At 72.9% G+C, this 19,356-nt stretch overlaps 3 protein-coding genes across 3 annotated transcripts; 2 read left to right on the top strand and 1 right to left on the bottom strand.

Annotated features, from left to right (window-relative positions):
* Positions 1 to 657: 657 nt before the first annotated feature.
* Positions 658 to 4,668, top strand: AP1M2 (adaptor related protein complex 1 subunit mu 2). Its single transcript, XM_064437207.1, has 12 exons — positions 658 to 978; positions 1,198 to 1,354; positions 1,456 to 1,523; positions 1,643 to 1,773; positions 1,856 to 2,003; positions 2,772 to 2,898; positions 3,003 to 3,145; positions 3,222 to 3,293; positions 3,374 to 3,532; positions 3,636 to 3,761; positions 4,375 to 4,450; positions 4,537 to 4,668. Exons 1-12 carry the CDS (start codon positions 937 to 939, stop codon positions 4,557 to 4,559), a joined length of 1,272 nt encoding a protein of 423 aa, XP_064293277.1. The 5' UTR covers positions 658 to 936; the 3' UTR covers positions 4,560 to 4,668.
* Positions 4,669 to 5,021: 353 nt separating this feature from the next.
* Positions 5,022 to 10,131, top strand: KRI1 (KRI1 homolog). The gene is given in 19 exon segments (XM_064475622.1): positions 5,022 to 5,164; positions 5,298 to 5,371; positions 6,062 to 6,167; positions 6,246 to 6,354; positions 6,448 to 6,505; positions 6,619 to 6,668; positions 6,767 to 6,866; positions 6,949 to 7,023; positions 7,649 to 7,963; positions 8,054 to 8,149; positions 8,243 to 8,413; positions 8,507 to 8,582; positions 8,663 to 8,754; positions 8,873 to 8,896; positions 8,898 to 9,000; positions 9,092 to 9,222; positions 9,318 to 9,382; positions 9,493 to 9,588; positions 9,669 to 10,131. Coding segments are annotated over 19 exon segments (2,181 nt in total). The 5' UTR covers positions 5,022 to 5,082; the 3' UTR covers positions 10,027 to 10,131.
* A 176-nt stretch (positions 10,132 to 10,307) lies between these two features.
* On the bottom strand, positions 10,308 to 17,253 carry ATG4D (autophagy related 4D cysteine peptidase). Its single transcript, XM_064475623.1, is given in 12 exon segments — positions 10,308 to 10,527; positions 10,530 to 10,620; positions 10,701 to 10,820; positions 10,910 to 10,986; positions 11,091 to 11,169; positions 11,299 to 11,444; positions 11,550 to 11,614; positions 11,720 to 12,180; positions 13,060 to 13,388; positions 13,513 to 13,686; positions 13,782 to 13,865; positions 15,451 to 17,253. Coding segments are annotated over 12 exon segments (1,824 nt in total). The 5' UTR covers positions 15,569 to 17,253; the 3' UTR covers positions 10,308 to 10,447.
* Between the last annotated feature and the right edge of the window lie 2,103 nt (positions 17,254 to 19,356).

Raw genomic sequence — 19,356 nt, forward strand, 5'->3', positions numbered from 1 at the left:
GGGGTGCACGAACCCCCAGAGTGGAGGGTCAGGGGTCAGGGGACGTGCCGGGACCCCCAGAGTGGGGGTTCGGGGGTCAGAGGCTGCAGAGCCCTGCTCAAGGGGCAGGATTGGGGGTCTTTGGGTTGCAGGGACCCCCCCAGGGTGGGGGATTGGGGGTCTGGGTGCTGCAGGGACCCCCCCAAGGTGGGGAGATCAGGGCGTCGAGGGGTGCAGAGACCCCCCTCACGGCAGAGGATGGAGGATCAGGTGCTGCAGGGCCAGCCCCCCCCCAAGTGTGAGGGATCCGGGGGTCTGCAGGGACCCCCCCCAGGATGGGATGAGAGCCCCAGGCACCCAAGGGTGCCCAGACCCCCCCCCCGGGCTGGGTTGGGGGACTCAGGGTGCTGCAGGGGGACACACCCCCCCACGCCAGGATGGGGGACCCAGGCGTCCGGGAGCTGCCCAGCACCCCCAAATCGGTCTGGGGGTCCCCTGGGTGGGGGGTCCCCTGGGTGGGGGATCCACTGGGTGGGGGGCTCTACTGGGTGGGGGCTGTCCTGTGGGAGGTGGTCCCCTGGGTGGGGGGGTCCCCTGGGGGGTGGTCCCCTGGTGGGTGGTTCTGGGTGGGGGGAGTCCACTGGGAGGTGTTCCCCGGGGTGGGGCAGGGGGTCCCCTGGGTGGGGGGGTTGCCCTGGGTGGGGGGTCCCAACCCACGTCCGCTCCCAAGCCCACCCGGTTAGGCCGGAGGTGGCCATGCCCCCGCCGCGGGGTGGCCGAGCATGGGCCCCCTGCCCAGGCCCACGGGTGGGTGCCTGCCCCCCCTCCCCTCCCCCCCCCGTGGGTGCTGTGGGGCTGGGCCGTCCCCTTTAAGGCCCCACGCGCCCGTGGGCGCAGCCGCTCGCTCACCTGGCGCAGGTGACGGCGACGGTGACGCGGCGGCTGCCGGGGCCCGCCATGGCCGCCTCCGCCCTCTTCATCCTCGACCTCAAGGGGAAGGTGAGACACCCCCCGTAACCCCCCCCCCCAAAGCCCCCCACGGGGGGGGACCCAGGGGTCTGGGGTGGGGGGGGTCACCCCTCTGGCCCCCTCTGGCCTTGAAGGTCAGCCAAGGTCAACGACGGAGCCTGGCGGTGACCCCCGTGACCCCGGCGATGGGGTGAGGGGTTTGGGGTGGGGGTCCCCCGTTTGTGACCCCCCCCCCAACCCGCCCCGCAGCCGCTGATCAGCCGCAACTACAAGGGGGACGTGGGGCTGGGGGAGATCGAGCACTTCATGGGGCTGCTGCTGCAGCGGGAGGAGGAGGGGACCCTCACCCCCCTCCTCACCCACGGCAACGTCCACTTCCTCTGGATCAAACACGCCAACCTCTACCGTATCCTTCCGGAACGTTCCCCCCCCCGGCCCCCCGACCCCAAGGGTCAGGGGGCCCCCCCCGGTGCTCCCCCCCCCCCCTTTTCCTTAACCCCCCGCCAGTGGTGGCCACCACCAAGAAGAACGGCAACGCTTCCTTGGTCTACTCCTTCCTCTACAAGGTGGTGGAGGTGAGGCGGGGGGGCTCGGGGAGGCTGGAGAGAGGGGGTCCCCCCATTTTGGGGGGCTCTTCTCCCCGGGGAGGGGGTGACAGAGGTGCTCTGTGCCCCCCCCCCCGCCCCCCTCTGAGGTCTTCTGCGAGTATTTCAAGGAGCTGGAGGAGGAAAGCATCCGCGACAACTTCGTCATCATCTACGAGCTCCTGGACGAGCTGATGGACTTCGGGTTCCCCCAGACCACGGACAGCAAAATCCTGCAGGAGTGAGGGGGGCCGGGGGGTCGGGGGGCGCGGGGGGGGGACCCCCGAACCCCAGCATCACCGCAAACACCCCCCCCCCCGCAGGTACATCACGCAGGAGGGCAACAAGCTGGAGACGGGCAAGTCGCGCGTCCCCACCACGGTCACCAACGCCGTGTCCTGGCGCTCCGAGGGCATCCGGTACAAGAAGAACGAGGTGTTCATCGACGTCATCGAGTCGGTGAATCTGCTGGTGAGACGGGGCGGGGGGCTGCAAAGTGGGGAGGGGGCTGCCGGGGGGTGGGGTGCTGGGGGGGCCCCGGTGGGGTGGGGGAGCCGGGTGGGGGGGTGTTGACTGGTGATGGGATTGGTGGTGGTGGTGGGTGCGGTGATGGCAGTGAGGATGAGGATGGCGGCGTTGATGGGGCCGGGGATGGTGATGAGGATGGTGATGTTGGTGGGGCTGGGGATGGTGGTGAGGATGGTGATGGTGATGGGGCTAATGATGAGGATGAGGATGGTGATATTGATGGGGCTGAGGATGGTGATGAGGATGGTGATGGTGATGGGGCCGGGGATGAGGATGGTGATGGTGATGGGGCTAATGATGAGGATGGTGATGTTGATGGGGCTGGGGATGGTGGTGAGGATGGTGATGGTGATGGGGCTAATGATGAGGATGAGGATGGTGATATTGATGGGGCTGAGGATGGTGATGAGGATGGTGATGGTGATGGGGCCGGGGATGAGGATGGTGATGGTGATGGGGCTAATGATGAGGATGGTGGTGTTGATGGGGCTGGGGATGGTGATGAGGATGAGGATGGTGACGTTGATGGGGCCGGGGATGAGGGTGAGGATGGTGACCTTGTTGGGGCTGGTGATGAGGATGGTGGTGATGGTGGGGCCGGTGATGGGGAGAGCAGTGATGGCTTAGACGTTGATGGGGCTGGTGCCGGTGATGGGGTCAGCGAGGAGGATGGTGATGGGGCCGGTGCTGAGGCCGGCGCCGGGCCCGCAGGTGAGCGCCACCGGCAGCGTGCTGCTGAGCGAGGTGGTGGGCACCATCAAGCTGAAGGTCTTCCTCTCGGGGATGCCCGAGCTGCGCCTGGGCTTGAACGACCGCGTCCTCTTCGAGCTGACGGGCCGTGAGTGCCGCCGGTGGGCTCCGGGACAGCCCTGGCGCGGGAAGGGGGGGGTCACACATCCCCGCCCCATGCCCCCCACCCTGACGCCGTCCCTTCCCCCCCAGGGGGCAAGAACAAGTCGGTGGAGCTGGAGGACGTGAAGTTCCACCAGTGCGTCCGGCTCTCCCGCTTCGACAGCGACCGCACCATCTCCTTCATCCCCCCCGACGGGGACTTCGAGCTCATGTCCTACCGCCTCAACACGCAGGTGGGGGCGGCGGCCGCGGGGGGGGGACACGGGGGGACACGGGGGGACGTGGGGGTGACCCCTTTGCCCTCCCCAGGTGAAGCCTCTCATCTGGATCGAGTCGGTCATCGAGAAGTTCTCCCACAGCCGGGTGGAGATCATGGTCAAGGTGAGGCGCCGGGGAGGCCGCCGGGAGAGCCCCGGTCGCCGCCGAGCCCCCCCACCCCACTTCTGTCCGTCCCCCCCAAGGCCAAGGGCCAGTTCAAGAAGCAGTCGGTGGCCAACGGGGTGGAGATCGCGGTGCCGGTGCCCAGCGACGCCGACTCGCCCAAGTTCAAGACCAGCGTGGGCTCCGCCAGGTACCTCCCGGAGAGGAACCTCGTCATCTGGACCATCAAGTCCTTCCCGGTGAGGGCGCCGACGCCGGGGTCCCCCCACCCCGCGCCCCACGCCCCCCCGCGGCGCCGCCGGGCGTGCCGGTGCCGCCGCCAGCCCTGCCGGTGCCGCGCAGGGCGGGAAGGAGCACCTGATGCGCGCCCACTTCGGGCTGCCCAGCGTGGAGAAGGAGGAGGAGGAAGGGCGGCCGCCCATCGCCGTCCGCTTCGAGATCCCCTACTTCACCGTCTCGGGGATCCAGGTGCCGCCCGCGGTGGGGGGGGGGCCCTGGGGGTCCCTGGTCTTTTGGGGACAGGGTGGAGGGGACACGCTGGGGATGTGAACCGTGGGGGTCCCCAGGGTGGGGGGTCCCATGCGTTTTGGGGGCAGGGTGGTGGGGATGTCGCCCATGGGGGTCCCCAGGGAGGGGGTCCTTCATGTTTTGGGGGCAGGATGGTGGGGATGTGGCCTGTGGGGGTCCCCAGCGTGGTGACCCCATGTCTTTTGGGGACAGGGTGGAGGGGACAAGGACCGGGGGGGGGGTGTTCCCCGGGGGTGGTGCCTGGCGGGGGTCCCATGTGTTTTGGGGTCGGGGTGGCAGAGATGGGGCAGGGGGACACACGGGGGCCGTGGCCCGTGGGGTCCCTGCGGGGGGGGGTGGCGGGGGGGCTCAGCAGGTTTTGGGGATGGGGTGGGGGAATACAGCCCCTGAAATCCCCATGGGGGGAGCAGGGGGGCGATGTCCCCCCCTGTACTGGGGGGAGCTGGGGAGGGGGGGGAGGTCGGGGTGCCTGGAGGTGGGGTCAGGGTGCCCAAGGGGAGTTGGGGGTGCCCAAGGGGGGTTGGGGGTCCATCCCCTCCTGCCCCCCCGCCAGGTGCGGTACATGAAGATCATCGAGAAAAGTGGGTACCAGGCGCTGCCCTGGGTGCGCTACATCACCCAGAGCGGGGGTGAGTCCGGGACCCCCCAGGACCCCCCCGGGAACCCCTCCCGGGACCCCCGGCCCCCCCCCTCACTCCCGCTCTCCCTTTTGCAGACTACCAGCTCCGCACCAGCTGAAGGGGGGGCTGCCCGCACCCCCCGGACCACCATGGACCCCCCCCACCGCGGGGTGTCCCCCCCGCGCCCCCTCCTCCTCCTTCTCTGTCCCTATAAAGATGGAACTGAGACCACCGGCCCCGTGGATCTGTTGCGGGGGGCAAAGGGGGGGGGCGGGGAGGGGCTGGGGGGTGCAGTGGGGTGGGAGGGGGGACTGGGAGGGTGAGGGGGGCTGGGTGTCTGGGTGGGGGGCGGGGGACCAGCGGGTGCTCGGTGACACCGCGTCGGAATATGGGGGGGGGTCCCGCGGGGGGGAGGAGATGGGGGCTGGGGGAGGGCGCTCGGGGGGTCCCGGGGCGGCGGGGGTTGGGGGGTGCAGCGGCACTAGGTGGGCCCCACACCCTCAGGGCAGGGAGCGCTTCCCTTTTAAGAGCGAGGGGGCGTTTCGGGGGGGCGTGGCAAATACACCCACCGCCCCTCCCACGTGACGGCGGCGGCGGAAGCGGCGGTCACGTGGGCGGAAGCGGCGGTCACGTGGGCGGAAATGCCGGAGCCGGTGCTGCGGGTGAACGCGGCCTTCGCCGAGCGCTACGGGCGGTACCGGCGGCGCGAGGAGCTGCAGCGGCGTGAGCGGGGCGGGGCGGGGCGGGGCGGGGCCGGGCGGGGCGGGGCCGGGCGGGGCCGGGCGGGGCGGGGCGGGGCCCGGGGCTGGGGTTCGGCCCCCGGTGCCGGTGCCGGTGCCTGAGGGCGCTCCCGCAGTGCAGGACCGTTATGGGGACACCGGCGGCGGCTCCGGCTCCAGCTCCGAGTCCGAGTCCAGCGGGGACGAGGTGGTGAGTGGGGGGAGGGGGCGGGAAGGGGACACCCCCCCCAACTCCTGGGTGCCCCCCCAAACCCCTGGATACCCCGCCCACACCCCTGGGTGCCCCCCCAGCACCCCTGGGTCCCCCCAGCACCCCTGGATTCCCCCCCATCCCTGGGTGCCCCCCCCAACCCCTGGATCTCCCCAGCACCCCTGGATCCCCCCCCCATCCCTGGGTGCCCCCCCAACCCCAGGATCCCCCCAGCACCCTGGATTCCCCCCCATCCCTGGGTGCCCCCCCCAACCCCAGGATCCCCCCAGCACCCCTGGATTCCCCCCCCATCCCTGGGTGCCCCCCCCAACCCCTGGATCCCCCCAGCACCCCTGGATTCCCCCCCCCATCCCTGGGTGCCCCCCCCAACCCCAGGATCCCCCCCCCAACCCCTGGATCCCCCCCGCCCACATCCCTGGGTCCCCTCCTGAATCCCCAGGTGCCCCCCCAAACCCTGTGTACCCCCCCAGCACCCCTGGGTGCCCCCCAACCCCATGGTGCTCCCCTGTGCTCCCAGGTGCCCCCCCCGAATCCCAGGGTACCCCCTCCTTGAAAGCCTTGGTGCCTGCCCTGGACCCCTGGGTCCCCTCGTGAACCCCCAGATGCCCCCACCCCTGGGTGCCCCCCCTGCACCCCGGGGCCCCCCCAAACCCCTGCCCGCCCCCCCAGGCCACCGACCCCCGCCTGGAGCGGGAGTTCTACCGTACCCTGGCGCTGCTGAAGACCCGGGACCCCCGGATCTACCGGCAGGAGACCACCTTCTACAGCCAGCAAGGTACGGGGGGGGCCGTGCCCTCGGGGGGGCCCAAATTCGGGGGGGGGGATCCCCCAATTCCACCCCCTCCCTCCCCAGACTCCTCGTCAGGGAGCGACGCGGAGGAGGAGGAGGAGGATGAAGAGCGCCCGGCGAAGCCGATGTACCTGAAGGATTATGAGAGGAAGGTGGTGCTGGAGAAGGAGGGGTGAGGAGGGGGCTGCGGGGGGGGGCTTTTGGGGGGGCCCCCCCTGGGCTGACCCCCCTCGGGGGGGCTCTGACCCTCCGGCCTTCCCCACAGCAAATATGTGGACGAGGAAGACGAGGAGGATGAGGCAGCGGCGGCCGAAAGGAAGAAGGTGGGTTTGGGGGGGGCGGGGGCTGCGTGTGACCCCACCTCAAATCACACTGACCCCCCCGGTCACTCTGACCCCCCCAAATCGTGCTGACCCCCCCCCATTTCTCCCCCCAGAAAGCGGCCTCCAGGAGCTACGCGGAGGAGCAGCAGGAGCTGAAGGAGAGGTTGGGGGGGACACAACGTTTTGGGGGGGGGGCTACTGCGCTTTGGGGGGGGGTCCTGGTGCTGGGGGGTAACTGTGAGACCCTCCCCCCACCGGCAGCTTCCGAGCCTTCGTGGCTGACAGCGAGGAGGAGGAGGAGGAGGAGGGCGAGGGCGGCTCTGGCCTGCTCCGGCCGCGCAGCCGGACGGCGGAGGAGAAGGTGAGGCTGGGGGTGGGGGGGGGCGTTGGGGGGTCACAGGGGTTTGGGGGGGTCACAGGGGTGATGCCGTGTCCCCCCCCAGGAGCGGGAGGAAGAGGAGTACATCCGCTGGCTGAAGGGGCAGGGCGGGCCCCCCCCGGAGCCGCTGCAGGACCTGGTGAGGGGGCTGAGGCCGGGCACAGCTCGTGGCAGCGATGGCCCTGGTGGGGCTGCGGCCCCCCCGTGTCCCCCCACCCCTCATCCCTGTGTCCTTGAGCCCCCCCGTGTCCCCAAACCCCCCCACATCCCCATGCCCCACATCTCCAGGCCCCCACCCCGTGTCCCCGAGCCCCCCGCAGCCTCACGCCCCCCCATCCCCAAGCCTGTCTCTGTCCCCGTGTCCCCCCCATATCCCCAACCCCCCCATGTCGCTGTGTCCCCCCACATCCTTCATCCCCCCCACCCTGTCCCACGCCCCCCATCTCCTCATGCCCCCGTCTCTGTCCCCCCATGTCCCCCCAAGCCCCTCGTCCCTGTGTCCTTGAGCCCCCCAGCTTTAAGCCCCCTTGCCTGTGTCCCTCCTGTCCCCACATCCCTGAGCCCCCCCATATCGCCATGTCCCCCCCACATCCCCACCCCCAAACCTGCCCCCCATGTCTCCACACATCCCCAAACCCCCCACATCCTTGCACCCCCCATCCCCAAGCCTGTCTCTGTCCCCAAGCCCCCCCCGTGTCCCCAAGCCCCCCCCGCACCCCCCAAGCCCCCCCGCAGCCCCCAAGCCCCCCGCCCCCCGCCCGCAGGTGCCCCTCCAGCAGTTCTGGTCCGACCCGGCGCTGGACCCCGGCGAGCGCTTCCTGCGGGATTACATCCTGAACCAGGGCTACCGCGAGGAGGAGGAGGAGGAGGAGGGCGGCGAGGAGGCCGAAGGGTGAGCAGGGACCCTCCCCCAGCCCCCCAAAACCCACCGCCCCCCCTCACCCCCCCGCGTCCCCCTCCCCAGGGCGTCCCCGCTCCGGCTGGCCGATTCCTCGGACGAGGGCGAGCTGTTCCTGGCCAAGCAGGAGGATTTCGAACGCCGCTACAATTTCCGCTTCGAGGAGCCGGACGCCGCCCAGGTGGGGGGTGGGGGGCACGATTTGGGGGTGGGGGGGGCACAATTTGGGGCGGGGGGTGAGGGGGCGATGACCTTAAACGCCCCCCCCCAGGTGAAGACGTACCCCCGGAGCATCCCCACCTCGGTGCGGCGCCGGGACGAGCGGCGGAAGGAGAAGCGGGAGCAGATTCGGGAGAGGAAGAGGAAGGTGAGGGAAGGGGTGAAGGTTTAATTGGGGGGGGTGGGGGCGTTGCCCCTGTCCGTCCCCCTCCCGGCACCGCGTCCGTCCGTCCGTCCGTAGGAGAAGGCGCGGAAGCAGGAGGAGCTGAAGCAGCTCAAGAACCTGAAGCGGGAGGAACTGGCCGCGCGCCTGGCCCGGCTGCGCCAGGCCACCGGCAACGCCGCCGTCGGCTTCACCGAGACCTTCCTCCAGGAGGACTTCGACCCGGCCCGGCACGACCGGCTGATGGCGGTGGGTCCCCCAGACCCCCGCCGCGCGCCCCAGGCCCCCCCCGCGCCCCCCAGGCCCCCCCCGTCCTCACTCACCCCCCTCTGCCGCCCCCAGGAGTGTTTCGGCGACGATTATTACGGCCGGGAGGAAGAGGAGAAGCCGCAGTTTGAGGAGGAGGAAGGGCTGGAGGGTGAGTGGGGGGGTTGGGGGGGGTCCCCGTCACCCCCCCATCCCCGCTGTGGTGTCACCACGTCCCTCCCCACCCCACAGACGACTGGAACTGGGACACCTGGACGGGCCGGGGGGAGGAGGAGGAGGAGGGGGCCGAGCGCGAGCCCCACTGCGAGGACCCCGACTTCGTGGTGAGCGTCGGTGCGCGCGTCCCCCGCGCGGGCTGAGGCCGGGAGGGGCTCGTCACAGGGATGGCGGGGGCGCAGGCAGCCCCCCCCCCCCCCCCAACCCCCTCCCCCCCGCCCCCAGATGGACGCCGACTACGACCCGGCGGCCCCCCCCCCAACCCCGGCGGCAGCCCCCGGCCCTGGGGAAGAAGCGACGCAAGACGCGGTTCAGGGAGGCGGTGGAGCGGGAAAAGCCGGCGTTCGACCCCGGTAAGCGGCTGCTGGGACCCCCCAGACCCCTGGGACCCCCCCCCAGACCCCTGGGACCCCCCCCCCAGACCCCTGGGACCCCCCCCCGCAGCCACCAGCACCTTCGAGCAGTACCTGGACGAGTTTTACCGCCTCGACTACGAGGACCTGGTGGGGGACCTGCCCTGTCGCTTCAAGTACCGCAACGTCCTCCCCTGCGACTTCGGCCTCACCACCGATGAGGTAGAGTCCGCTCGGACCCCCCCGGGGTGCTCGGACCCCCCCCCCCCAAACTGCCAGTGACCCCCCCCCAAATCTATCCTCTCCCACCCCCCCAGATCCTGGCAGCTGATGACAAGGAGCTGAACCGCTGGTGCTCCCTGCGCAAGACCTGCATGTACCGGTGAGATGGGGGGGATAAAAGGAAGGGGGGGATAAAAGAGGGGGGTCTGAGGGGGTCCTGCGTGCCCCCCGCCCCATTTTTGGGGGGCTGACGGCCCCCCCGGCCCGCAGGTCGGAGCAGGAGGAGCGGCAGGATCAGGCCAACTACAGCCGGCGGGCGCAGAACGTCTGGAAGAAGCAGCAGATCTTCAGATCCCTGATGGCCGCGTATGTGGGGGGGGTTTGGGGGGCACTGGGGGGTTTGGGGGGCGCACAGCCCCCCTCAATCCCTCCTCTCCCCCCCCCAGGCCCGAGGAGCCCCAGCCGGCGCCGTCGGCCAAACCCAAAGTGGGGAAAAAACGCCGGGCCAAGCGGAGGCGGCCGGAGGAGGGGGAAGCCTCGGGGGGGCCCCAACCCGCAGCAGCGCCCCCCCACCCCGGGGGGTCCCGGCGCCGAGCGGGGGGCGCACCCCTGGGCCCGGCCGTGAGGTTGGGGGGCCGGGATTTCAGCGGGAAGCGGCTGGAAGCCTTCGGCCTCAACCCCCGCCGGCTCCGCTACCGGCAGCTCCTCCGGCAGCAGCGCAAGAAGCAAAAAGGGGGGGGGTCGGCGGCAAAACCCACCCCCCGGGCCCGATCCGGCGCTGGGGGGAGGGGGGCGACGCGGTGACGGCGCGACACCGTAACCGCCGCGCTCTGCTTGTCAGGGTCTCTTTAATTTGGGGAGGGGGCAAACGGACACGGACAGACGGACGGGGGGGGGGTCCTGAGTGGAGCAATAAATAACGCGTTTCCCCTCCCCCCCTCGCCACGAGCAGTGAGTGACGGCCAAAAATCACGCGGGGGGGGGGGATTGTGGCCCCCCCCAAACCGTGCTGGGGGGGGTCGGGGGTCTCCGGTGCTGGGAGGAGCCATTGGGGGGGGGGGGTGTCTCGGCTCAGACCCCCCCACCCCGCGGCCGCCAGCTCCGCTCCCGGCGCAGTAGTGACCCAAACCCTGAGGGGGGGGCGGGGGGGGCAGCGGAGGCCCCCCCAACCCGCGATCCAGTGTACGGTGGGTGGGTGGGGGGTCCCGGGGTGGGGGTGGGGGGGTTAGAGGAAGACGAACTCGTCGGCGGTGGGTTTTTTGGGGCGCTTGCCGGCGCGGGGGGGGGGGCGGCGGGGGGGGGCCGGGAGCAGGGGGGCTCCCAGCCGTGCTCCCGCGCCTGCCCCTCCGCCACCGTGAAGATGGGGTAACGCTCCGGCGCCGAGGGGGGGGTCAGCACCTGGAGGGGGAGGGGGTACGGGGTCAGAAAGGGGGGGGGACACCCCAAAAAGCCCCCCCCCAGCGGCGCTGGGGACTCACGCGGGCCAGGTCGGCGCAGAGCTCGTCCAGGTCCGGCCCGGCGCCGGCGTAGAAGCCGATGGTGCAGCTGGGATCCATCTTCCCAAAGGCCATTTTCCGGGGGGAGCCGCAGTGGAACGACTTGGGGGGGGGGCAAAAAGACACGGGGGGGGGGGGTTACACCCCTCTGGGGACCCCCCACCCTCTTATCGGGGTCCCCCTGCACCCACCTGCAAGGGGAAGTTCTCCCGGGACGTGTCCACGCAGGGCTGGCAGTAGTGGGGGTCCAGGTAAAGCAGGAAATCGTCTGGGGAGGGGGTGTAAAATAGGTTCGGGGGTCCCGGGGGTCCCTCCCCCATCCCAGACCCCCCGTCCTGGACCCCCTCCCCAGCCCCGGACCCCCCCCGGCACCTTGAAAGCCGACGAAGTAGAGGGAGTGCCGGGGTTTGCCGCCGATGATGCCCACGCAGGACTTGAGCTTCAGCAGCTCCTGGAAGCGTCAAATGAAATGAAATGAAATAAAATCGGGGCGGGGGGGGGGAAGGGGGGGTTCGGCGGCACCGGGAGCCGTTCTCGGGCACAACCGGGGGGGGCGTCGCGGCGCCGGGGGGGCCCCAACCTTGACACAATCCACGTAAACGGGGTTGAGGGTCTCCCCCCCCAGCCGCACCGGCACGAGGACGACGACGGCGCGGCGCTGCCCGGCCTCCGGCGCGGCTCGGTCGCCCTCGCCCCGCACCAGCCCGGCCACGTCCCCCTTGTAAACTACCGGGAGTAAAAGGGAATTAACTGGGGAGTCGGGGGGGGGGGTCGGGGGTGATCATCCCCCCCCCACCCAGATCCGGGGAGGGGGAGCCCGCCGGCGCGTACCGGTGCAGTCCTGAGAGACGTAAACCGAGAGGCCGCGGGTCTCCGGGCAGGTTTCCACCGCCTTCCTGCCACGGAACGGGGGGGAAAGGAGTCGTCCCGGGGTGTCCCGGCCCCCCCCCACCCCCAGAATAACGGGGGGAGCCCCCCCGCGAGCCCCCCTCCCCGCTCACCGAAGGATGTGGGCGGCGATGGAAGGGCCGTACCAATCCCCGGCTTTTTTCCCGGCGTTCCGGCCCAGCTCCACCAGCCGGTGGATGCCGAACGGCGCCCGGGGGTGGTCGGCGAACCAAGCCACGATGGCGCGGTGCCGTCGCTCCGTCTCCCGGGGGGTCCGGGGCCCTCCCGGGGGGTCCCTCGCCTGCCCCGGGGGGTCCCGGGTCCATCCTGGGGGGTCTCTCCCCTGCCCCAGGGTGCCTTGGGGCCGTCCTGGGGGCTCCTGCATCCATCCTGGGGGGTCCTGGGTCCGTCCCGGGGGGTTCCTCACCTGCCCCAGGGGGTCCTGGGTCCGTCCTGGGGGGTCCTGGGTCCATCCCGGGGGGTCCCTCACCTGCCCCGGGCTGCCTTGGGTCCCTCCTGGTGAGTCCTGGGTCCATTCCAGAGTGTCCCGGGTCTCTCCTGGGGGGTCCCTCACCTGCCCCAGGGGGTTCTGTGTCAGTCCCAGGGGGTCCTGGGTCCATCCTGGGGGTCCCGGGTCTGTCCCGGGGGTCCCTCACTGGCCCCAGGGGCTCCTGTATTCATCCTGGGGGGTCCCAGGGGGTCCCTCACCTGCCCCAGGGTGCCTTGGGTCCATCCCAGGGTGTCCCAGGTCTGCCCTGGGGGGGTCCCACAGGGTCCTTTCACCTGCCCCAGGGGTCTTGACTCTGTCCTGGGGGGTCCCTCACCTGCCCCAGCAGGTCCCACCTCTGTCCTGGGGGTCCGTCACCTGCCCCTGGGGGTCCTGGCTCCGTCCCAGGGGGTCCCAGCCCCATCCTGGGGGAGCCCTCACCTGCCCTGTGGGGTCCCGGCTCCATCCCAGGGGGTCCCTCACCTGTTCCAGGGGGTCCCATCTCCATCCCAGGGGGTCCTGGCTCTGTCCCAAGGGATCCCGGCCCCATCCCAGGGGGTCCCAGCTCTGTCCTGGCGGGTCTTGGCTCCGTCCCGGGGGGTCCCTCACCTGTTCCAGGGGGTCCCTCCTCCATCCCGGGGGGTCCCTCCTCCGTCCCGGGGGGTCTTGGCTCTGTCCCGGGGGGTCCCTCCTCCGTCCCGGGGGGTCCCTCCTCCGTCCCGGGGGGTCCCTCACCTGTTCCAGGGGGTCCCATCTCCGTCCCGGGGGGTCCCAGCTCTGTCCTGGGGGGTCCCAGCTCTGTCCTGGGGGGTCCCTCACCTGTTCCAGGGGGTCCCATCTCCATCCCGGGGGGTCCCGGCTCCGTCCCGGGGGGTCCCAGCTCTGTCCTGGGGGGTCCCTCACCTGTTCCAGGGGGTCCCATCTCTGTCCTGGGGGGTCCCAGCTCTGTCCTGGGGGGTCCCTCACCTGTTCCAGGGGGTCCCATCTCCATCCCGGGGGGTCCCGGCTCCGTCCCGGGGGGTCCCTCACCTGTCCCGGGGGGTCCCAGCTCTGTCCTGGGGGGTCCCAGCTCTGTCCTGGGGGGTCCCTCACCTGTTCCAGGGGGTCCCTCACCTGTTCCAGGGGGTCCCATCTCCATCCCGGGGGGTCCCAGCTCTGTCCTGGGGGGTCCCTCACCTGTTCCAGGGGGTCCCATCTCCATCCCGGGGGGTCCCGGCTCCGTCCCGGGGGGTCCCTCGCCCGCTGGCACCCGGCCGCCGCCTCCAGCTCCAGCAGCGCCTCCGGCCACGTCCAGTCTAGAGCCGAGCGCGGGGCGGGCGGTTGGCGGAGAACCGGGGGGGGGGGCGGGGGGGCCCCCAGCGATTTTCAAAGGTGGGGTGTGGCCCCCCAAGCGTTTCGGGGCGCCCCCAGCCCCCTCACCCCTGCCCAGGAGGTGCAGGACGAGCCCCTGCGCCAGCAGCATCTGGGCGCTGCGCAGCATGCAGCCCCAGCCGCAGTCGGTGGTCCAGGGGGTCCCCTCGAGCGCCGGGAAGCCGCGCCGGTACGTCAGCCACAGCCGGGAGCAGAAATCGCGCCGGAAGCGCCGCAGCTCCTCTGCGGGGCAGCGACGGGGTAGGAGAGCCCCGACCCCCACCCCGACCCCCACCCCGACCCCCACCCGCGGCCCCCGCGGGGGTCCCGGCGCTCACCCTCGCCCGCCGGGCAGTAAACGCGCCCCAGGAGGTGCAGGGGGGAGCCTCTGCTGAAGTGGGTCTTGGCTCGCACCGGCCACCCTGGGGGGCGGGGGGGAGAGGGGGGGTCAGGGGGGACCCCCCCGGCAACGCGGAGTACAGCCCCACCCTGCCCCCGGGACCCCCGGCGCCCCTGGGACCCCCGGCGCCCCACCACCCTGCCCCTGGGACCCTCGGCACCCCTGGGACCCCCGGCGCCCCACCACCCTGCCCCTGGGACCCTCGGCACCCCTGGGACCCCCGGCACCCCTGGGACCCCCGGCGCCCCACCACCCTGCCCCTGGGGCCCCTGGCACCCCTGGGACCCCCAGCGCCCCACCACCCTGCCCCCGGGACCCCCAGTGCCCCTGGGACCCCCGGCACCCCACCACCCTGCCCCTGGGACCCCCAGCACCCCACCACCCTGCCCCTGGGACCCCCAGTGCCCCTGGGACCCCCGGCACCCCACCGCCCTGACCCTGGGACCCCCGGCGCCCCACCACCCTGCCCCTGGGACCCCCGGCGCCCCTGGGACCCCCGGCACCCCGCCACCCTGCTCCCGGGACCCCCAGTGCCCCTGGGACCCCCGGCACCCCACCGCCCTGCCCCTGGGACCCCCAGTGCCCCTGGGACCCCCGGCGCCCCACCGCCCTGACCCTGGGACCCCCAGTGCCCCTGGGACCCCCGGCGCCCCACTCCCCTGCCCCTGGGACCCCCGGCACCCCGCCACCCTGCCCCTGGGACCCCCAGTGCCCCTGGGACCCCCGGCACCCCACCGCCCTGACCCTGGGACCCCCAGTGCCCCTGGGACCCCCGGCGCCCCGCCACCCTGCCCCTGGGACCCCCAGTGCCCCTGGGACCCCCGGCACCCCACCGCCCTGACCCTGGGACCCCCAGTGCCCCTGGGACCCCCGGCGCCCCGCCACCCTGCCCCTGGGACCCCCAGTGCCCCTGGGACCCCCGGCGCCCCACCACCCTGCCCCTGGGACCCCCAGTGCCCCTGGGACCCCCGGCACCCCACCACCCTGCCCCTGGGACCCCCGGCGCCCCTGGGACCCCCGGCACCCCACCACCCTGCTCCTGGGACCCCCAGTGCCCCTGGGACCCCCGGCGCCCCACCACCCTGCCCCTGGGACCCCCAGTGCCCCTGGGACCCCCGGCACCCCACCACCCTGCCCCTGGGACCCCCGGCGCCCCTGGGACCCCCGGCACCCCACCGCCCTGCTCCTGGGACCCCCAGTGCCCCTGGGACCCCCGGCACCCCACCACCCTGCCCCTGGGACCCCCGGCGCCCCTGGGACCCCCGGCACCCCACCACCCTGCTCCTGGGACCCCCAGTGCCCCTGGGACCCCCGGCACCCCACCACCCTGCCCCTGGGACCCCCGGCGCCCCTGGGACCCCCGGCACCCCACCACCCTGCCCCTGGGACCCCCAGTGCCCCTGGGACCCCCGGCACCCCACCACCCTGCTCCTGGGACCCCCAGTGCCCCTGGGACCCCCGGCGCCCCACCACCCTGCCCCTGGGACCCCCGGCGCCCCTGGGACCCCCGGCGCCCCACTCCCCTGCCCCTGGGAGCCCCTGCCAGGCCCCGGCCCCCCCGAGCCCCCCCCGCCCCGGGCCCCCCCCCGCCCCGGGCCCCCCCGCACCGTATCGGACGCTGTTCCAGGCCGAGAGGAAGCGGCCCCGCACCCGCGCCCCCCCCTCAGCCGCGGGGGGGGTCCCGCTCCCGCCGCCGCCCCCCCCCCGCCCCGGGCACGCGCTCATGGCGGCGGCGGCGGCGCGCGGGGCGGGGCGGGGCCCCGGCGGGGGCGGGGCCGCTCCCGGGGGCTACCGGTACCGCCGGCCGCCGCCGCCGCCGCCATCTTGGTTGTGGGCGCCACGCCGGAAGCGGCGCCGCCGCCGGGCGGAAGTGGCGTCTCGAAGGGGGCGGGGCGAAGGCGGGAGGGACGGGGGGGGAGGGGAGAGGTCGCCGCTGGGGACACGCGGCACGGGGGGGGGTCGGGGGGTGACATGGTGGGGGGGGGCAGGGACTCCCCCGGGGGTGGGGTGACTTAGGGAGGCCTCGGCACCCCCATGGCCCCCCCAAGAGGGGAGCCTGCCCCATAGAGGAGGGTGACAGCCCCATAGATCGGGGTCCCAGCCCCACAGAAGGGCGCCAGCCCCCCCCATAGAGGGGTGTCTGCCCCATGGAGGGGGGTCCCAGCTCCCCAGAGAGGGACGCCTGCCCCACAGAAGGGCGCCAGCCCCCCCCCATAGAGGGGTGCCTGCCCCATGGAGGGGGGTCCCAGCTCCCCAGAGAGGGACGCCTGCCCCACAGAAGGGCGCCAGCCCCACACAACGGTGCCAGCCCCCCCCATAGAGGGGTGCCTGCCCCACAGAGGACGGTGACAGCCCCATAGATTGGGGTCCCAGCCCCAAAGAAGGGCGCCAGCCCCCCCATAGAGGGGTGCCTGCCACATGGAGGGGGGTCCCAGCTCCCCAGAGAGCGATGCCTGCCCCACAGAAGGGCGCCAGCCCCCCCCCCATAGAGGGGTGCCTGCCCCACAGAGGAGGGTGACAGCCCCATAGATTGGGATCCCAGCCCCAAAGAAGGGCGCCAGCCCCCCCATAGAGGGGTGCCTGCCACATGGAGGGGGGTCCCAGCTCCCCAGAGAGCGATGCCTGCCCCACAGAAGGGCGCCAGCCCCACACAACGGTGCCAGCCCCCCCCATAGAGGGGTGCCTGCCCCACAGAGGAGGGTGACAGCCCCATAGATTGGGGTCCCAGCCCCAAAGAAGAGCACCAGCCCCACAGAAGGGTGCCAGCCGCCCCATAGAGGTGTCCCAGCCCCACAGACCGCTGTGGGGCCAGTGCAGCACCGTGGGACCAGGGAGCCACAGGCTCTAGCACCCCCTGACCGCAGGCCCCGGCCCGCCCCACGGCAGCCGTGGGGCTGGCCCCACCCTGTGCCGGTGTGGGGCTGGTGCCGGGATGGGTGCGCCGGTGCCGCGGGCGCCTTTGGCAGCGCCGAGCCCCGCACCTGCCCCCGCCCGGGGGGTTCCCAGCGCCCGCAGCGGGGGGGGCCCTGCCCCACACCCCGCGGGACCCGGGGGGGCAGCCCCACTGTGCCCCACACCCCGCGGGACCCGGGGGTCAGCCCCACTGCGCCCCACACCCCGCGGGACCCGGGGGGGCAGCCCCACTGTGCCCCACACCCCGCGGGATCCCGGCCCCACTGCGCCCCACACCCCGCGGGATCCCGGGGGGGCAGCCCCACTGCGCCCCACACCCCGTGGGGCTGGGGGTGCGTGTTGAGGCCTGCCCGATGAACGGACAGACAGACAGACAGACAGACACCGGTGCCGGCGGGAAGCCCAACCGGTTCCGCAGTGGGGCTGCCCCACGTGGGGCGACGGTGGGTGCTGGGCGGGGGGGGAGACACACGGGGGTACAGCGGGGTGGGGGGGCTCCGGGGGGGGCTGGGGCACATCTGGGGCTGGGGCACATCGGGGGGCTGGGGCACATCTGGGGGGGCTGGGGCACATCGGGGGGCTGGGGCACATCGGGGGGCTGGGGCACATCTGGGGGGGCTGGAGCACATCGGGGGGGGCTGGGGCACATCGGGGGGGCAGGGGCACATCTGGGGCTGGGGCACATCTGGGGGGCTGGGGCACATCTGGGGGGGCTGGGGCACATCGGGGGGCTGGGGCACATCTGGGGCTGGGGCACATCTGGGGGGCTGGGGCACATCTGATGGGTCGGGAGGGGATGGGCGGGATCCGGGGGGTTTGGGGGGGGCTCAGCCCCCTGTGGGGCAGGGGGGCCCGGGGGGGGGGGGGTCCGGCAGTGGGGGGGGGAGGGCCGGCCCCGCCCCCCCGGCCCCGCCCGGCCCCGCCCGGCCCCGCCGCGCCCCACCGGAGCCAGCGCGGAGCGGCGGAGCGGAGCCGGGACCGGGGTGAGTCCGGGGGGGTTGGGGATGGGGGGACCCCCCGCGCCCCCCCGCGCCCCCCCCGCCCCCTCCGGCGTTGCGGGGGGGCGGCAGAGGGAGCCCCACGGCTGCCCCACGGCGGGGAATGGAGCTGCGTCCCAGCCCCACGGTGGCACGGACACCCCCCTCCTGCCCCACAGTTGTCCTGACCCCCATTATCCATCCCCACGGCTCCCTGTCCCCCATTCTCCTGCCCCACAGCTCCCCTGTCCCCCATTCTCCTGCCCCACAGCTCCCTGACCCCCATTATCCATCCCCACAGCTCCCCTGCCCCCCATTATCCTGCCCCACGGCTCCTCTGCCCCCATTCTCCCACTCCACAGCTCCCTGACCCCCATTCTCCTGCCCCACGGCTCCCCTGACCCCCATTATCCATCCCCACAGCTCCCCTGTCCCCCATTCTCCTGCCCCACAGCTCCCTGACCCCCATTGTCCATCGCCACGGCTCCCCTGTCCCCCATTCTCCTGCCCCACGGCTCCCCTGACCCCCATTCTCCTGCCCCACAGCTCCCTGACCCCCATTGTCCATCGCCATGGCTCCCCTGTCCCCCATTCTCCCGCCCCACAGCTCCCTGACACCCATTCTCCTGCCCCACAGCTCCCTGACCCCCATTCTCCCGCCCCACAGCTCCCTGACCCCCATTCTCCTGCCCACGGCTCCCTGACCCCCATTCTCCTGCCCCACGGCCGCTGCCCCACCGCCCTGCCCCCCCCCCCGTCCCCCCCATCCCCCCCCGTGGGTGCAGGGTGGGACACGCCAGCGCCGTGGGGCCCAGCCCCACCCTTCCCACCCACCCCAAATATTTGGGCACGTCCCCCCCTGCCCCCCATGGCGGGACCCCGCGGGGGCCCCCGACGCGCCCGGGCCCGCCTGGGTGGGTGCGAAGGGCGCGAGGGCGGGGGCCGGCAGCACCCGTGGGAGCGCCCGCGGCACCTGTGGGGTGCGAGCGAGCACCCCACGGCGCCGGCGCGCGTGCAAGGGCCCCTTGTGTTGCACGCTTGCGGGCCTGCAGGTGTGCACAGGCCCCTTGTGTTGCACGCTTGCGGGCCTGCAGGTGTGCACAGGCCCCTTGTGTTGCACGCTTGCGGGCCTGCAGGTGTGCACAGGCCCCTTGTGTTGCACGCTTGCGGGCCTGCAGGTGTGCACAGGCCCCTTGTGTTGCACGCTTGCGGGCCTGCAGGTGTGCACAGGCCCCTTGTGTTGCACGCTTGCCAGCCCGCACATGCACGCCGGCCGTTCGGGGTGCAGGTTTGCAACCGGGCGCAACGTGCACAGCCCCTTTTGTTGCACGCCTGCAAGCGTGCATGCACGCACAGACCATCTTGTTGCACCCGTGCAAGCGCGCACACGCGCACAGCCCCTTCTGTTGCACCCTTGCAAGCATGCACTTGTGCACAGCCCCCTTTTTTTGCACCCTTGCAAGCCTGCGTGCATGCACAGCCCCCTTTTGTTGCACCGTTGCAAGCGTGCATGCATGTGCAGCCCATCTGGTTGCACCCTTGCAAGCCTGCACTTGTGCAGAGCCCATCTGGTTGCACCCTTGCAAGCCTGCGTGCATGCACAGCCCCTTTTTTTTGCACCCT

Source organism: Phalacrocorax carbo, chromosome 30 (assembly GCF_963921805.1).
Source record: "Phalacrocorax carbo chromosome 30, bPhaCar2.1, whole genome shotgun sequence".
NCBI lineage: Eukaryota > Metazoa > Chordata > Aves > Suliformes > Phalacrocoracidae > Phalacrocorax > Phalacrocorax carbo.

What these genes read in the sequence shown, in the direction of transcription:
- AP1M2 (XM_064437207.1), top strand. Translation starts at nt 937, where the DNA reads ATGGCCGCCTCCGCCCTCTTCATCCTCGACCTCAAGGGGAAG. An exon ending in CCTACCGCCTCAACACGCAG is followed by an intron (nt 3,146 to 3,221) that starts GTGGGGGCGGCG and finishes TGCCCTCCCCAG; the next exon opens with GTGAAGCCTCTCATCTGGAT. An exon ending in CTACATCACCCAGAGCGGGG is followed by an intron (nt 4,451 to 4,536) that starts GTGAGTCCGGGA and finishes TCCCTTTTGCAG; the next exon opens with ACTACCAGCTCCGCACCAGC.